At 39.3% G+C, this 16,031-nt stretch overlaps 1 protein-coding gene across 1 annotated transcript; it reads right to left on the reverse strand.

Annotated features, from left to right (window-relative positions):
- Nucleotides 1-1,271: 1,271 nt before the first annotated feature.
- Nucleotides 1,272-14,878, reverse strand: LOC122428485 (filaggrin-like). The gene is made up of 3 exons (XM_043448549.1): nucleotides 14,834-14,878; nucleotides 4,962-5,120; nucleotides 1,272-4,388 (listed from the first exon to the last, which is right to left on the reverse strand). The coding sequence occupies exons 2-3, from the start codon at nucleotides 5,097-5,099 to the stop codon at nucleotides 1,272-1,274; spliced, it is 3,255 nt and encodes a 1,084-aa protein (XP_043304484.1). The 5' UTR covers nucleotides 5,100-5,120; nucleotides 14,834-14,878.
- Nucleotides 14,879-16,031: the final 1,153 nt, after the last annotated feature.

Consider the following 16,031-nt stretch of genomic DNA (forward strand, 5'->3'; position numbering starts at 1 on the left):
TCTGGAGCTGTCCCTTGACTGCTCATGGTGGCTCCCCTGTCTTTGCCCCGTGCTGGATCCTGACCTTCCGTGAACAGATTCACTGTGGCTCCCTTGGTGGGACTCTGAGTGACTAGAACTGTCTCCTGTCTGTCCATGGGCAGATCCATCTTGGTTTCTTGAGCTGGAACCAGGCCTTCCTTGAGTTGTCACAGACTGTCTACCTGAGCCTTCTGAATGTCCTTCGCTGTCACTGGCCTGACTACCACTGGATTGTCTGTGCCTACTGCTTCTGGATCCAGTGGAGGTTTGTCCATGACTGGTTCCAGCGTGTCTGGAGCTGTCTCTTGACTGCTCATGGTGGCTCCCCTGTCTTTGCCCCGTGCTGGATCCTGACCTTCCGTGAACAGATTCACCGTGGCTCCCTTGGTGGGACTCTGAGTGCCTAGAACTGTCTCCTGTCTGTCCATGGACAGATCCATGTTGGTTTCCTTGAGCTGGAACCAGATCTTCCATGAGTTGTCTCAGAATGCTACCGAGTCTCTTGCATGTCCTTCACTGTCACTGGCCTGACTACCACTGGATTGCCTGTGTCTGCTGCCTCCGGATCAGTAGAGGTTTGTCCATGTCGAGTTCCAGAGTGTCTGGAGCTGTCCCTTGACTGCTCATGGTGGCTCCCCACTCTTTGTCCAGTGCTGGATCCTGACCTTCCGTGAACAGACTCACTGTGGCTCCCTTGGTGGGACTCTGAGTGCCTAGAACTGTCTCCAGCCTGTCCATTGGCAGATCCATGTTGGTTTCTTGAGCTGGAACCAGACCTTCCATGAGTTGTCACGGACTGTCTACCTGAGTCTTCTGAATGTCCTTCACTGTCACTGGCCTGACTACCACTGGATTGCCTGTGTCTGCTGCCTCCGGATACAGTAGAGGTTTGTCCATGTCGAGTTCCAGAGTGTCTGGAGCTGTCCCTTGACTGCTCATGGTGGTCCCCCTGTCTTTGTCTAGTGCTGGATCCTGACCTTTCATGGACAGATTCACTATGCCTGTCTTGATGGGACTCTGAGTGCCTAGGACTCTCTCTTGTCTGACCATGGGAGGATCCATGTTGGCTCCTTGAGCTGGAACCAGACCTTCCATGAGTTGTCTCAGAATCCCTACCTGAATCTCTTGCGTGTCTCTCATTGTGGCTCCCTTGATTGGTCTTTGAGCGCCTAGAACTGTCTTCTGTCTGGCCATGGGAAGATCCATGTTGACTTCTTGAGCTGGAACTCTGAAATCCTGTCTGCGAGGTGTCACAGACTGAGTCTACCTGAATCTCTTGCATGTCCCTCTCTGTCTTCTGTCTGGCCATGGGAAGATCCATGTTGACTTCTTGAGCTGGAACCTGTGCGAGGTGTCACAGACTGTCTACCTGATCTTGCATGTCCCTCTCTGTCACTGGACTGACTAACACTGGATTCCCTATGTCTGCTGCTTCCAGATCCAGCTGAGGTGTGTCCATGTTCAGTTCCAGAGTGTCTGGAGCTGTCCCTTGACTGCTCATGGTGGCTCCCCTCTCTTTGTCCGGTGCTGGATCCTGACCTTCCGTGAACAAATTCACTGTGGCTCCCTTGGTGGGACTCTGAGTGCCTAGAACTGTCTCCTGTCTGTCCATGGGCAGATCCATGTTCGTTTTTTGAGCTGGAACCAGGCCTTCCATGAGTTGTCACGGACTGTCTACCTGAGTCTTCTGAATGTCCTTCACTGTCACTGGCCTGACTACCACTGGATTGCCTGTGTCTGCTGCCTCCGGATACAGTAGAAGTTTGTCCATGTCGAGTTCCAGAGTGTCTGGAGCTGTCCCTTGACTGCTCATGGTGGCTCCCCTGTCTTTGTCCGGTGCTGGATCCTGACCTTCCGTGAACAGATTCACTGTGGCTCCCTTGGTGGGACTCTGAGTGCCTAGAACTGTCTCCAGCCTGTCCATGGGCAGATCCATGTTGGTTTCTTGAGCTGGAACCAGGCCTTCCTTGAGTTGTCACAGACTGTCTACCTGAGCCTTCTGAATGTCCTTCACTGTCACTGGCCTGACTACCACTGGATTGTCTGTGCCTACTGCTTCTGGATCCAGTGGAGGTTTGTCCATGACTGGTTCCAGCGTGTCTGGAGCTGTCTCTTGACTGCTCATGGTGGCTCCCCTGTCTTTGCCCCGTGCTGGATCCTGACCTTCCGTGAACAGATTCACTGTGGCTCCCTTGGTGGGACTCTGAGTGCCTAGAACTGTCTCCTGTCTGTCCATGGACAGATCCATGTTGGTTCCTTGAGCTGGAACCAGATCTTCCATGAGTTGTCTCAGAATGCCTACCGGAATCTCTTGCATGTCCCTCACTGTCACTGGCCTGACTAACACTGGATTGTCTGTGCCTACTGCCTCCGGATCCAGTGGAGGTTTGTCCATGACTGGTTCCAGCGTGTCTGGAGCTGTCTCTTGACTGGTCATGGTGGCTCCCCACTCTTTGTCCAGTGCTGGATCCTGACCTTCCGTGAACAGACTCACTGTGGCTCCCTTGGTGGGACTCTGAGTGCCTAGAACTGTCTCCAGCCTGTCCATGGGCAGATCCATGTTGGTTTCTTGAGCTGGAACCAGACCTTCCATGAGTTGTCACGGACTGTCTACCTGAGTCTTCTGAATGTCCTTCACTGTCACTGGCCTGACTACCACTGGATTGCCTGTGTCTGCTGCCTCCGGATACAGTAGAGGTTTGTCCATGTCGAGTTCCAGAGTGTCTGGAGCTGTCCCTTGACTGCTCATGGTGGTCCCCCTGTCTTTGTCTAGTGCTGGATCCTGACCTTTCATGGACAGATTCACTATGCCTGTCTTGATGGGACTCTGAGTGCCTAGGACTGTCTCTTGTCTGACCACGGGAGGATCCATGTTGGCTCCTTGAGCTGGAACCAGACCTTCCATGAGTTGTCTCAGAATCCCTACCTGAATCTCTTGCGTGTCTCTCATTGTGGCTCCCTTGATTGGTCTTTGAGCGCCTAGAACTGTCTTCTGTCTGGCCATGGGAAGATCCATGTTGACTTCTTGAGCTGGAACGAAATCCTGTGCGAGGTGTCACAGACTGTCTACCTGAATCTCTTGCATGTCCCTCTCTGTCACTGGACTGACTAACACTGGATTCCCTATGTCTGCTGCTTCCAGATCCAGCTGAGGTGTGTCCATGTCCAGTTCCAGAGTGTCTGAAGCTGTCCCTTGACTGATCATGGTGGCTCCCCTCTCTTTGCCCACTTCTAGGTCCTGACCTTTCATGGACAGATTCACTGTGGCTCCCTTGATGAGATGCTGAGTGCCTCGAACTGTCTCCTGTCTGTCCATGGGAAGATCCACGTTGGTTGCTTGAGCTGGAACCCGACCTTCCTTGTGTTGTCACGGACTGTCTACCTGAGTCTTCTGAATGTCCTTCACTGTCACTGGCCTGACTACCACTGGATTGCCTGTGTCTGCTGCCTCCGGATCCAGCAGAGGTTTGTGCATGTCCAGTTTCAGAGTGTGTGGATCTGTCCCTTGACTGCTCATGGTGGCTCCCCTGTCTTTGCCCAGTGTTTTTTGACCTTCCATGGACAGATTCACTGTACGTCTCTTTTTGGGATTCTGAATGGGTAGAACTATCTCCTGTATGAGTCAGGACAGAGCCATTTTGATTCCTTGAACTGGATCTTGGTCTTCCATGAGTGACCACGGATTTACTACCTGTATCTCGTGAATGTCCTTCCGTGTCTCTGCCCTTAGTGATGTTTGACTCATAGTTTGTATTGTGACTGGATTGAAAATTCGTGGTCACTTTGTCTTCACAAACTTGATACAAGTCATCATACTCTGATCCTATGCATTTTGCACTTCTTTTACCTTTATTTTCATAACCGCATTCTTCTTCTCTTTCTTCATATCTCCTGGTTGGGCTGACACTTGACGTGTGCCTTCTTTCTTTTAGTTCAGGAGAGCTTGATCTCCTTTTCTTTTCCCTTCTTGACTCATGACTTTCGCTACATCCATGTCTGTGTCCAGAGCTAGGTGAGTCACCTCTTCTTTGTTTACTTCCAGATTTAGACCCATGTCTTTTTTTTCCTCTTCCTCTTGGGCTCTTTGATCTATCTTGATTCTTTCCATCACTTCTTCTTGAATGACTGTGCTTTCTTTTTGTTTCTTCTTTGTCTTCTTCTGTATCATCTTCTTCATCTTCATAGTGGTATGTATACTTTTTCTGTTTTCGTCCTGCTGTCTGTAAATTCTGTCTTTGAGTGTAATCATAATATATTTGAGCCAACTTGAATACCATCAGAAAAAACTCTGTAAAGTCTATTTTCTTGTTGTGATCTACATCGAGGATATGCATGAAAACTTCAGTGGTGTCTGGGTCATCAGGATTCTGTAAATAGGGAAGACAGGGAGAGTACATGAGAGTGACTGATGTGGAAGATTAAATAATTAAAGTGAACTTTGGAAATGTGAATTCTTGCTATATAAAAGTAGAACCTAATGTTTTCTTTAATAATGTTTGTTTTATCTTGACTTAGTAAAGAGATGTCGGTACTGTCCTAAAAGACTTAAATCTTAAATGCTAGTATGGTGACACAAAAAATTTGATGGGACATGTTCTTCTTTTAATTCTTCAAATGTCAGCATTTTATGAATTTTTTCAAAGGAATTATCTTTTAGACATACCCTCTTTACATTCTTGAAATTAGGGGGAATATTATGATAAGTTAACTTTTGTTTACTTCTTTTTAACTAAATATTTATGTTTTTCCATAGACAATGTGTGTGTGTGTAATATATATAGAGGTATAAAGAGCTGAACAAATTATATCTGTTTTGAAATAAAATTATGTTTGTTCCTATTCTAAGAGAAACAACTCATAAAGATTTCACAGTAATATTTTGACATTTTTTGATGCAGAACAAAAATGATATACCATTTTATCTGGCAAATAACTTTTACCTTCAAGATGGGCCGAAACTCCAATTCCAGAAGTTCCTTCAGCTCTTTTTCACTCAATGTGTCAGTCTCCTTATCTGTTTTTGAATATTTGTGAAATATTTCGATGATGCCATTGATGTTTTCCAGGAGAGTTGACATCTTTTGGAACTATAGGTGAACCTAGAAAGAAGTTAAAATGTACATTTATTTCTTTTATTTTGTAGGTCATATCAATTATTATAATAAATTTTCACATTTCTAAACCTACATCTCTTCCTAGGTAGTCCAGCTTTAAAAATGGAAAATGGCCATGAAAAACTTCTATCCATTATCTACATGATGAATATCAACACAGAGTCTGACTGGACTGCCAACATTTTGGCCTTGATCTCTTTTTTTTTCACATCAAACTACTCTTTTATTTGCATGCCTAGAATTCATAAGTCATAAAATATCAAAATATCTTTCAAAACTCACTTTTCTTTTTTGCTTTTCTACTCAATAGCTTTATTTTTTTTAAATTTATTTATTTTAATTGGGGGCTAATTACTTTACAACATTGCAGTGGTTTTTGCCATACATTGACATGAATCAGCCATGGGTTTACATGTGTTCCCAATCCTGATCCTCCCTCCCCATCTCATCCCTCAGGGTCATCCCAGTGCACCAGCCCTGAGCACCCTGTCTCATGCATCGAACCTGGACTGGCGATCTGTTTCACATATGATAATATTCATGCTTCAATGCTATTCTCTCAGATCATCCCACCCTCACCTTCTCCCACAGAGTCCAAAAGACTGCTCTATACATCTGTGTCTCTTTTGCTGTCTCACATATAGGGTTATTGTTAACATCTTCCTAAATTCCATATATATGCATTAGTGTACGTTATTGGTGTCTTTCACAGTGGAATTTAGATATTCTCACAGACCTTTGGCAAAAGCTGCAATAGATTCTTCCTTTCCTTTATCTCAGAAGATGACATTGATTTTTCTTTCACTGAAAGCTTGCTCTCTATTAGGAGAGAATTTCATTTTTCCAGTATCGGTTCATCCAGCCTATTGAATTTGTATCCACATACTTTAACCTTCACTACTGTTTTGTGGATGAATTGTCCTTCTGTCCTTTATTTTGGTGCAGGATCTCACTCTCTCTTGCCTATTCAAACAATTTGCTTTTGTAGTTAGTAGTTATTCACTTTTTCTCCTAAGTTATCAATTTCTTTTTTTTTTCTGAAACATTCACTACAGCATGTGTTCATGCTGAAATGTCTCTTATTTAAATCCCCTCCCTCACCCTACATCTCCCTTTATGCACCATTTATCTTTTCTCTACTATACCAAAACTCATCACAAGATATACCTGTATTTTTTCTTCACTTTCTATTTTCTTTTATTCAGATTATCTTTCTGTCTCAAAAATCCACTGAAGCTCTCATGATGATTTAAAAAATGCCCTTTACCTTACTATGTCCAACTATCCATTTTCATTTCACATATACTTTGATGTATCAGCAGCATTTGATGCAGGTGGCTACATCCTCCTTCAGAGACCCCATTCTCTTTAGTTTTTTCTTTTGACCTCATTGCCTATTTTTCTTAGTCTCCTATTCCAGGCTCTAATGTTGATGTGCCTGAGATCGAGTCCTTAGTTCCTTTTCTGTATTTTATCCTCCCTTGGGCGGAGTGGAGGGGTCTCAACTAGCTGTGTAACTTTAAATCCTATGTATAGGTTGACAACTCTGAAATTTATATATTCAGCCATAAAGTCTCCTCTAAGCTTGACATATGTATGTCTAAGTACCTATCAAATATTTCTGCTTCGGCCTTGAACAATATTTCCCCCACCGCCAAGATGTTCCACTTCATCCAGTTCTCCTAGTGAATGGTTTACTTTCTCAGCAAAGTCTTCAAAGAATTTTCTGTGCTTCCCCTCATTTTATGTTTACCACTCATTTAAAACCAGTTCTCTCAATTTTTTGTCTCCAAACTTGAAACTGATTTGTGTTAAATAACCTATGGTCTATAAGTTGCTAAATACAGTGGTCAGTTGTTCGTCTTCCTCATCTTACTCACCCTCTTAGGGGTGTGGAATTGCTCATTCCCTTTTTCATGGAATTTTTGGTTGTTTCTTGGATCTTAACAGTGCATTCTCCTTATATACCTCTAATCTATCAGCTGCTCTTTCTCAATATTCTTCACTAATCTCTCACCTTTTGCTTCATTTCAAAACGTTGGAAAAGCCCCATGGCTTATGTCCTTGACCTTCTCTTTTAAAATATATCTATTCACTGAAATCTCATTGGACTTCTTGACTTCAGATACTATCTAATTACTTCCAGACTGATACCTCCAAGCATGACCTTACCTTTCTTTGCTTTCTACACTCACTCATTCATACCTTAATTTATTTAACAAATATTCAACACCTACTACAGGATTAGCTACTCTTTTATGCTCTGGGGATATAATAATAAACAAGATGAATGAAGTACCTATTCTTCTGAAGACAATAAACAAATGAATGGAGAAATTAGATATTGAGAAGTGATATGCATGCCGTTAAAAAAAGAATGGTGCTATTAATATATAGAATTGTTGTGAGGGATGTGCTTTAGATTGATCAGAGAAGATTTTGTGTTAAAAAAGGATATTTGAGTTTAAAATAGAAAAATAAGAAGGAACTAACCTTGTTGATTAGTTGAAGAATTTTAGGTAAAAGGAATAGTTCAGGGATCTGAATGTGGGAATCAACTTGGAAGGTTAGTGATATAGAAAAAATACCAATTCCAGAACAAATCAGGAGTAATACAACTTAAATTCAGATTTACAGACAGGGGTTAGAAAATGATGATCTTCTAAATAGGGTAACATTTGTGCTTTTTATTGTAGGTGCGATGGGAAGTCACTAAATGATTTTTTTTTTTTTTTTTTTTGGAAACAGAGCAATCTGATTCAGTTTTTAAAGGATCAATTTGTAGAATCACTAATTAGGGTTCTTTCAGAGTAAGATTCTTTTAAGGACAACAGGAAAGTTGGTGTTTATGTGTGTGTATGTAGGTATCATAACACTATCAAAATTGTGACAATTTGTTGAAGCTTACATTCAGATTGGAAGGGAACTACAGTAATTTGGGGTTAAATAACTGCAATTATTAAAAACTGGTGGAAGATATCAAGCCACAGATTCAAGAGGTATTATCAACTCCAAGCAGATATATAAAAGAAAACAATACCTAGACACATAATAAAAAATGTCTGAACACTTAAGACAATGAGGAAATCTTAAAACCAGCCAGAGAAAAAGCATATTATCTTCAAAAAACCAACTACTGACTTTTCAAAAGAAATAATGGAAGCCAGGAGACAGTGAAATGTTTTTCTTATCTTCCTGTAGGAAAGTAAGTTCTACCCTAGAATTCTATACCCACTGAAAGTATACATGAAGAAGAAAGCTTAAGTAAGGATATTTTCAAGCAAACGAAGCAGATTTACCTTACACCATAAGATTTACTCTAAAAGAAATATTAAAGAATGATCCTAGTCAGAAGCACAGAAAGGTAGGAAAGAACGAAGAAAAAGTCAAAAGTGTAAGTATAGGGGAAAATCTAAATGAATAGTGATGGAAAAAACAGCAAAAATAATATCTTTCACAATTTATGATAATGCATAACTATCATAAATAAGGTTGGAAAGGGTAAATGGAGTTCAGGTACTATAGGATACTTGGATTGTTGTAGTAAAGTATTAGTAGTGTTAAAGTATTTTTTTTTTTTAATAATATACTCTAATAAGTCCAAGGGTAGGTGTTGTGTTGTAATGTCTAAGGTAAGCATGAAAAGACCAGTAAAAGGATATGTAATTAAAAAGCTGATATGACAAAAATTAACTGACGAATATGTAATTCATCCAAAAAAGTTAGAAAAGAGAAAAAGAAATGTAAAACAGGTAGGATATTAGAAACCAAGTAGTAATATGGTGGATTTAAACCAAATAGATTTAAGCAGTAATGATACTGAATAAGAATGGACTAAATACTGTAACTTAGAAACAAAGATTGTCAGACTAGATGGGAAAAAAAGTACATACTATCTATAAGAGACACACTTAAGTCTGATATATGTTGGAAAAAGATGTTATTCAAATGTTAAAGGAGAGCTATTGTTTTTGCTATATTAACATCTCTAGAGTAGACTTTAAGACAAAAGTATAACTAGAAGGATATTTCATAACAATAAATGGCTAGTTCATGAGGAAGATAAAACAATTTAAACTGATATGTACTTAATAACATAGCCTCATAATATGTACAACAAAAAAATGACAGAATTATAAGGACAAATTGACAAATCTATAATTATAGTAGGTAGCATCTCTCAGCAACTGATAGAACAAGTAAACAAAAATATTATAAGGCTATAGAAGAGTTCCACAAAATTCATAAGACAGTAACTAATATATATTGAACACTGTATCTAACAAATATAACATACACATGCTACTGAAGTGAATATGAGACTTCTGAAAATTTACTATATGCTTATCATGAAGAAAATTTCAACAAATTTTAAAGGATTAAAATCATGCATAATTTGTTTTGTACCACAGCAGAATGAAGCTAGATTTCAATGATAGAAAGAAACATACAAAAATCTCCACAAATGTTTGGAAATTAAGCAGTAACTTCTAAATAACAAAAACAGCGGAATGAAGCTAGATTTCAATGATAGAAAGAAACATACAAAAATCTCCACAAATGTTTGGAAATTAAGCAGTAACTTCTAAATAACAAATAGGTCATAGAATACATTGCAGTGTAAATTAGAAAATATTTTGAGCTAAATACAAATGAGAAAAATATGAAATAGCAAAACTTGTAGGAGAATTTCCTTTATGAATATAGATGCAAAAATCTGAAAGAAAATATTAAACTGAATCTAGTATTGTACAAAAAGAATATGCATTATACTTAAGAAAGTTTCACTCCAAAGATCATGTTTGTTTTAATATATGAGAACTGATAAAATACTGGGAAAACAGCTTTTTTGAACCTCTTAATAGATGCAAAAAACATTTGATAAAACCCCTACAATGGACATGCAAATTAAAGCTTAGCATATTCCTGGCTCAATTTTTCTCATTCCAATAGAATCTGAAAATTCTGGCAGTGAATGAATAAAATGCATTATAAGGAAGTAATTATAATAAAAATATGTTCTTGTCCATAAAAAAGTCCAACATTAATTTTTATTTATAAATATGAATTGTACTTATGATGGTACAATTAGGGCTTCCCTGATAGCTCAGTTGGTAAAGAATCCACCTGCAATGCAGGAGACCCTGGTTGGATTCCTGTGTTGGAAAGATCCAATGGAGAAGGGAAAGGCTACCCTCTTCAGTATTCTGTCCTGGAGAATTCCATGGACTCTATAGTCCATGGGGTCAGAAAGAGTTGGACAGGACCGAACGATTTTCACTTTCACTTTCACCTTGATGGTACTATAGTAAACAGCATACTTAATGGTTACATGCTGAAAACTTTTCTTGCTCAGTTTTTGGATGAGATCAGTACACCTGCTAATATACTATGCAACATTGTTTTGAAATTCCTAGGTAGAGCAAAAATTAAGACAAAGAATGAAAAACAGAATAATTGGAAATGAAGTAAGAAAACTGCCGTTACTGAAGAATGATGTGGCTTCCATATGTTGAAATTTTAAAAAAATGTATAAGCTACTAGAATAAATGAAATTAACAGTGTTGCTGGATACAAGATAAATATACAAAATTCATTTGTATTTCTATACAAAATCAAGAAACAGAAATTGAAATAAGGAATGATGCTATTTACAAAAGTGTATAAAAACTCAGGGAATTGCTAGAAGTTAAATCTAACAAAGATTTAATCCCAAAGAAAGTCAATGCCAAAGAATGCTCAAACTACCAGACAATTGCACTCATCTCACACACTAGCAAAGTAATGCTTAAACTTCTCCAAGCCAGGCTTCAACAGTACATGAACCCAGAGCTTCCAGATGTTCAAGCTGGATTTAGAAAAGGCAGAGGAACCAGAGATCAAATTGCCAACATCTGTTAGATCATTGAAAAAGCAAGAGAGTTCCAGAAAAAAACATCTACTTCTGCTTTATTCACTATGCCAAAGCCTTTGACTGTGTGGATCACAAGAAACTGTGGAAAATTCTTCAAGAGATGGGATGCCAGACCACCTGACCTGCCTCTTGAGAAACCTGTATGCAGATCAAGAAGCAACATTTAGAACTGGACATGAAACAACAGATTGGTTCCAAATTGGGAAAGGAGTATGTCAAGGCTGTATGTTGTCACCCTGCTTGTTTAACTTATATGCAGAATACATCATGAGAAAATGCTGGACTGGATGAAGCACAAGCTGGAATCAAGATTGCCAGGAGAAATATCAATAACCTTAGATATGCAGATGACACCACCCTTATGGAAGAAAGTGAAGAAGAACTGAAGAGCCTCTTGATGAAAGTGAAAGAGGAGAGTGAAAAATTTGGCTTAAAATTCAACATGAGAAAAACTAAGATCATGGCATCTGGTTCTATCACTTCATGGCAAATAGATGGGGAAACAATGGAAACAGTGAGAGACTATCTTTTTGCACTCCAAAATCACTGCAGATGGTGACTGCAGCCATGAAATTAAAAGACGCTTACTCCTTGGAAGAAAAGTTATGACCAACCTAGACAGCATATTAAAAAGCAGAAACATTACTTTGCCAACAAACGTCCGTCAAGTCAAAGCTGTGGTTTTTCCAGTAGTCATGTATGGATGTGAGAGTTGGACCATAAAGAAAGCTGAGCATTGAGGAATTGATGCTTTTGAACTGTGGTTTTGGAGAAGAGTCTTGAGAGTCCCTTGGACTGCAAGGAGATCCAACCAGTCCATCCTAAAGGAAATCAGTCCTGAATATTCATTGGAAGGACTGATGCTGAAGCTGAAACTCCAATACTTTGGCCACCTGATGCAAAGAACTGATTCATTTAAAAGACCCTGATGCTGGGAAAGATTGAAGGCGGGAGGAGAAGGGGATGACAGAGGATGACATGGTTGGATGGCATCATTGACACGATGAACATGAGTTTGTTTAAACTCTGGGAGTTGGTGATGGACAGGGAGGCCTGGTGTGCTGCAGTCCATGGCATTGCAAAGAGTCAGACACAACGGAGTGACTGCACTGAACTGAAATCTAACAAAAGATATGAAATATATGAACTCAGATAATTATAAACATTATTGAGACTAATTTAAAAAGATATGGATAAATGGAAGATTGTGCCTTGTTTGTGTGTTGAAAGTGTCAATGTTGTCAAGGTATTAGATCTCCCCAAACTCATTTTTACGTGCAATAAAATTTCATTCAGAATCTGTGAAATTTTTTTTTTCTTTTTTTAAAAATTTTTTCATTTATTTTTATTAGTTGGAGGCTAATTACTTTACAGTATTGTAGTGGTTTTTGTCATACATTGACATGAATCAGCCATGGATTTACATGTATTCCCCATCCTGATCCTCCCTCCCACCTCCCTCTCCACCCGATTCCTCTGGGTCTTCCCAGTGCACCAGGCCCGAGCACTTGTCTCATGCATCCAGCCTGGGCTGGTGATCTGTTTCATTGGTAAGCTAGTGTCTGAAATTTATATTAAAATGTGAGGGTCCAGGATTAGCCAGAACAACACTGAAGAAGACCAACTTTGTGGACATATTGGATGTTAAGTGTGTTATAAAAGAAGACAGCATGACACTGATGCAACATTAAACAAATAGATAAGTGAAAGATCTTATATATCATTATGCACATTTAATTTATGAAACAGGTTGTGATGAGAGTTGGCAGGGAAAATATGGTCTTTTGAATAAATGGTGCTGGGTTAATTGAATTCCCATATGGAAAAATGAATTTCTTCTCAGGTGGATTTTACATGTGAAAGATAAAGGGGACTGAACTTCAGTGGCTAAGACTCCACACTCCCAGTGCAGGGGGCACAGGTTCAGTCTCTGGTCAGGGAACTGGATCCCACATGCTGCAACTAAAAGATCCCGCATGCCACAACGAAGATCAAAGACCCCATGTGCTGCAACTAAGACCCGGCACAGCCAAACAAATAAATGAATATTTTTTAAAAGAGAGTGATTATTTGCCTACAAGTCTAACATAGTCTTTAAAGAAAGGTGAAGGAGATAACATAGGAGAATATTTTCAAGAATTTGGGATAGAGAAATACTTTTTAAAGAGAACTTAAAGCATATTAATGATAAAGAACAAAATTGATAAATTGGAGTGCATTAAAAATAGGAATGTCTGTTTATTCAAAGACTCTTAAGAAGAGAAGGAAAGCCATTGAGTGAAAGAATATATGCAACATTTAACCAGTAAAGGGCTCTCTCCTGAATATATAATAACTACTACAAATCAATACAAGAAATATGGATGGCCCCATAGCAAAATGGTTAGAAAGTACAAGAGCTTTGCAAAATAGGATATACAAATGTCTAATAAACACAAAAAGTTCTCAATTTTGTTAATCATCAGGGAGCAACAAGTTAAAATTAACAGTGTGAGACTACAACACCCCCACCAAAATGACTAAAAAGACAAAAAGAAAAAAAGAATACTAATTCCACATATTGGTGAAGATATGGAGAAACTGGGTATTTCATACACTCCTAGAAGGAGCATAAGCTGGCAGAAATACTTTCAAGAATTGTTTGATAATACCTAAGACCAGAAATTTACTCCTAGGAATATCCTCAATGGAAATATATACACATTTGTAACCAAAAATCATGAACAAAAATTTTCATAGCTCCATTATTTATAATATCTCCCCAAAGGAAAACAACCCAAATATCTATCAATAAAAAATGAATAAATAATTTGTGGCATTTTCATATAATAGAGGTGGGAATGAAGGGATAGCCTAGATTAAGATGGTAGTGTGGATAGGAGGACAGATGGACTGGCATGTCTTACAGTCAGAGTTGGCTGGTCAGAGAGAAAAATCAGTGTAGTGTAAAGCAGAGAATGGAGACATGCGTAGCTTCTAGACTTGTGTTTGAACAAATTACCCCATCATCTCTCATCTAAACTGCAGTCCATCTCCTTTCTCCCACCATTGCCTATGGTCCTATTTTCCATATAGCAGCTCAGAGTGATCTTGTTACTCTTCCTGCTTAATACTCTCCAATGGCTTCTCATCGACTTCGAATAATGTACAAACTCTACCGTGCCCCTCTTTACATGGCCTGTCTAGTTCTGTGACTCACTATATACCACTGTTCCTCATGTTAAACATGCTCTAGGCATCCAAGCATCTTTTTGTCCTTTAAAGGGTTTACTACTGCTTTAGAATCCTTTTGTTTGCCTTTCTTCTGTCATTAATATCTCTGCTCAAAAGATAATTCCCCAAACAGTCCTTTCCTAGCCCTTCAATCTCAAGTACCATCCTATTACTTTACTGTATCACTGTCTTATTTTCTTCATTGTTCTTATCACCGTTTGAATTTTTATTCATTTCTTGTTGACTGAATGTCTTCTGCTGCTAAGTTTATGTTGTTCATTGCCGCATAATCAGCCAAGAGTAGCATATGGCAAAGAGAAGGTAGTTAATACATATTTGTTCAGTGAATGGGTAAATAGATAAACAAACAATATTAAGAAAGTAGCCAGGTGGAAAGCAAATTTACCCCCTCGTTTTCCTTCTGTGTCAAAATAAACTTTTAGTAACATAGTGACTAAAAATAAAGGACCCCAAACATCCAGAACTTTTGGCCTGAGACCACATGTACAACCAGATCTCCACCTTGCTTAAGAACAAGTAAACAAGGTGAGATTTAGTCCCTCTTACTTACTTCCTTCCTTCACCAGAAGAGCAAGGAGATTGTAGCCTGGAGGAGCTTGCTGGGTACTGAAGTCTGGGATCATGGCCTTTTTATAGCAGGTCCATCCAGGGAGGAGCCATCCTCTGTAGGATGGTCTGATTCATTCCTAACCAGACTCAGATCCACCCATATCTCCACCTCTATTTCTCTAGTGACCTGTTTACTTCCCAACTTGCTCACGTATTCATCTGTACTTGTTTTACCCAGTTACAGTTTAGGTTTACATCATTCCCATGTATATGTAGCTTTTATGGAAGATTCCCTTTGGCTAGCATAGGTTCTTTGTGTGCAGGGTCCACACCTTCTGGGTTTTGTTGTTGTTGTTATTACCCCCACTTTGAATGGTAGATGCTTGATAAATATCTACTGATAAGTGTGCTTCCTTATCCTTGTCTCTAGAGGAGTAGTAGAGTATACATTTTTGAAAAAATTAAATTTGGCTTATATTTAAGCCAACGTTACGTGCATCTACCTACAGGTCCCTTTTTATTAATAAATTCCATCTCTGAATCCTGAGAGAATTTGCCATGATGAATGTTGATCTTCTACAAAGTGTAATGAATTCAGAGAAGATAGGTAAATTTAATTTTGATTTTTCAAAAGAGAACAAGAAAGTGGGCTCTTGAATTAGAAGCAATGATCACTAGGAGGTGGCATGAACTTACTGGACAAGAATCATTAGTCTTGTTTTCAAGGTTGTTAATTGGGGTGTCAGAGACATGTTCTACCTACTCTTCCTGTGGAATAAGCTGTGGCTTTCCTCATTGACCTCATAAATATACAGGAGATGCCTATCCTTGGCCTCTCTCTTTCTTCCCAGACTGTATATTGAACAGATTACATTTCCATTTGGATGTCCCCCTGTATCTCAGTCCATACTATTCAAACTGAATTAATTATCATGCCTTGTACCAAAATATACCATCTTCCAGGTTGAGGAGGATGAGACCACATGTACATCCAGATCTCCACCTTGCTTAGGAACAAGTAGACAAGGTGAAATGTATTCCCTCTTACTTGCTTCCTTCACCAGAAGAGCAAGGAGATTGTAGCCTGGAGGAGCTTGCTGGGTGCTGAAGTCTGGGATCATGGCCCATGTTACATGCCAACGTTACAAGCACCTACCACAGGTCCCTTTTTATTAATAAATTCCACCTCTGAATCCTGA

Source organism: Cervus canadensis, chromosome 2, assembly GCF_019320065.1.
Source record: "Cervus canadensis isolate Bull #8, Minnesota chromosome 2, ASM1932006v1, whole genome shotgun sequence".
NCBI classification, from domain to species: domain Eukaryota; kingdom Metazoa; phylum Chordata; class Mammalia; order Artiodactyla; family Cervidae; genus Cervus; species Cervus canadensis.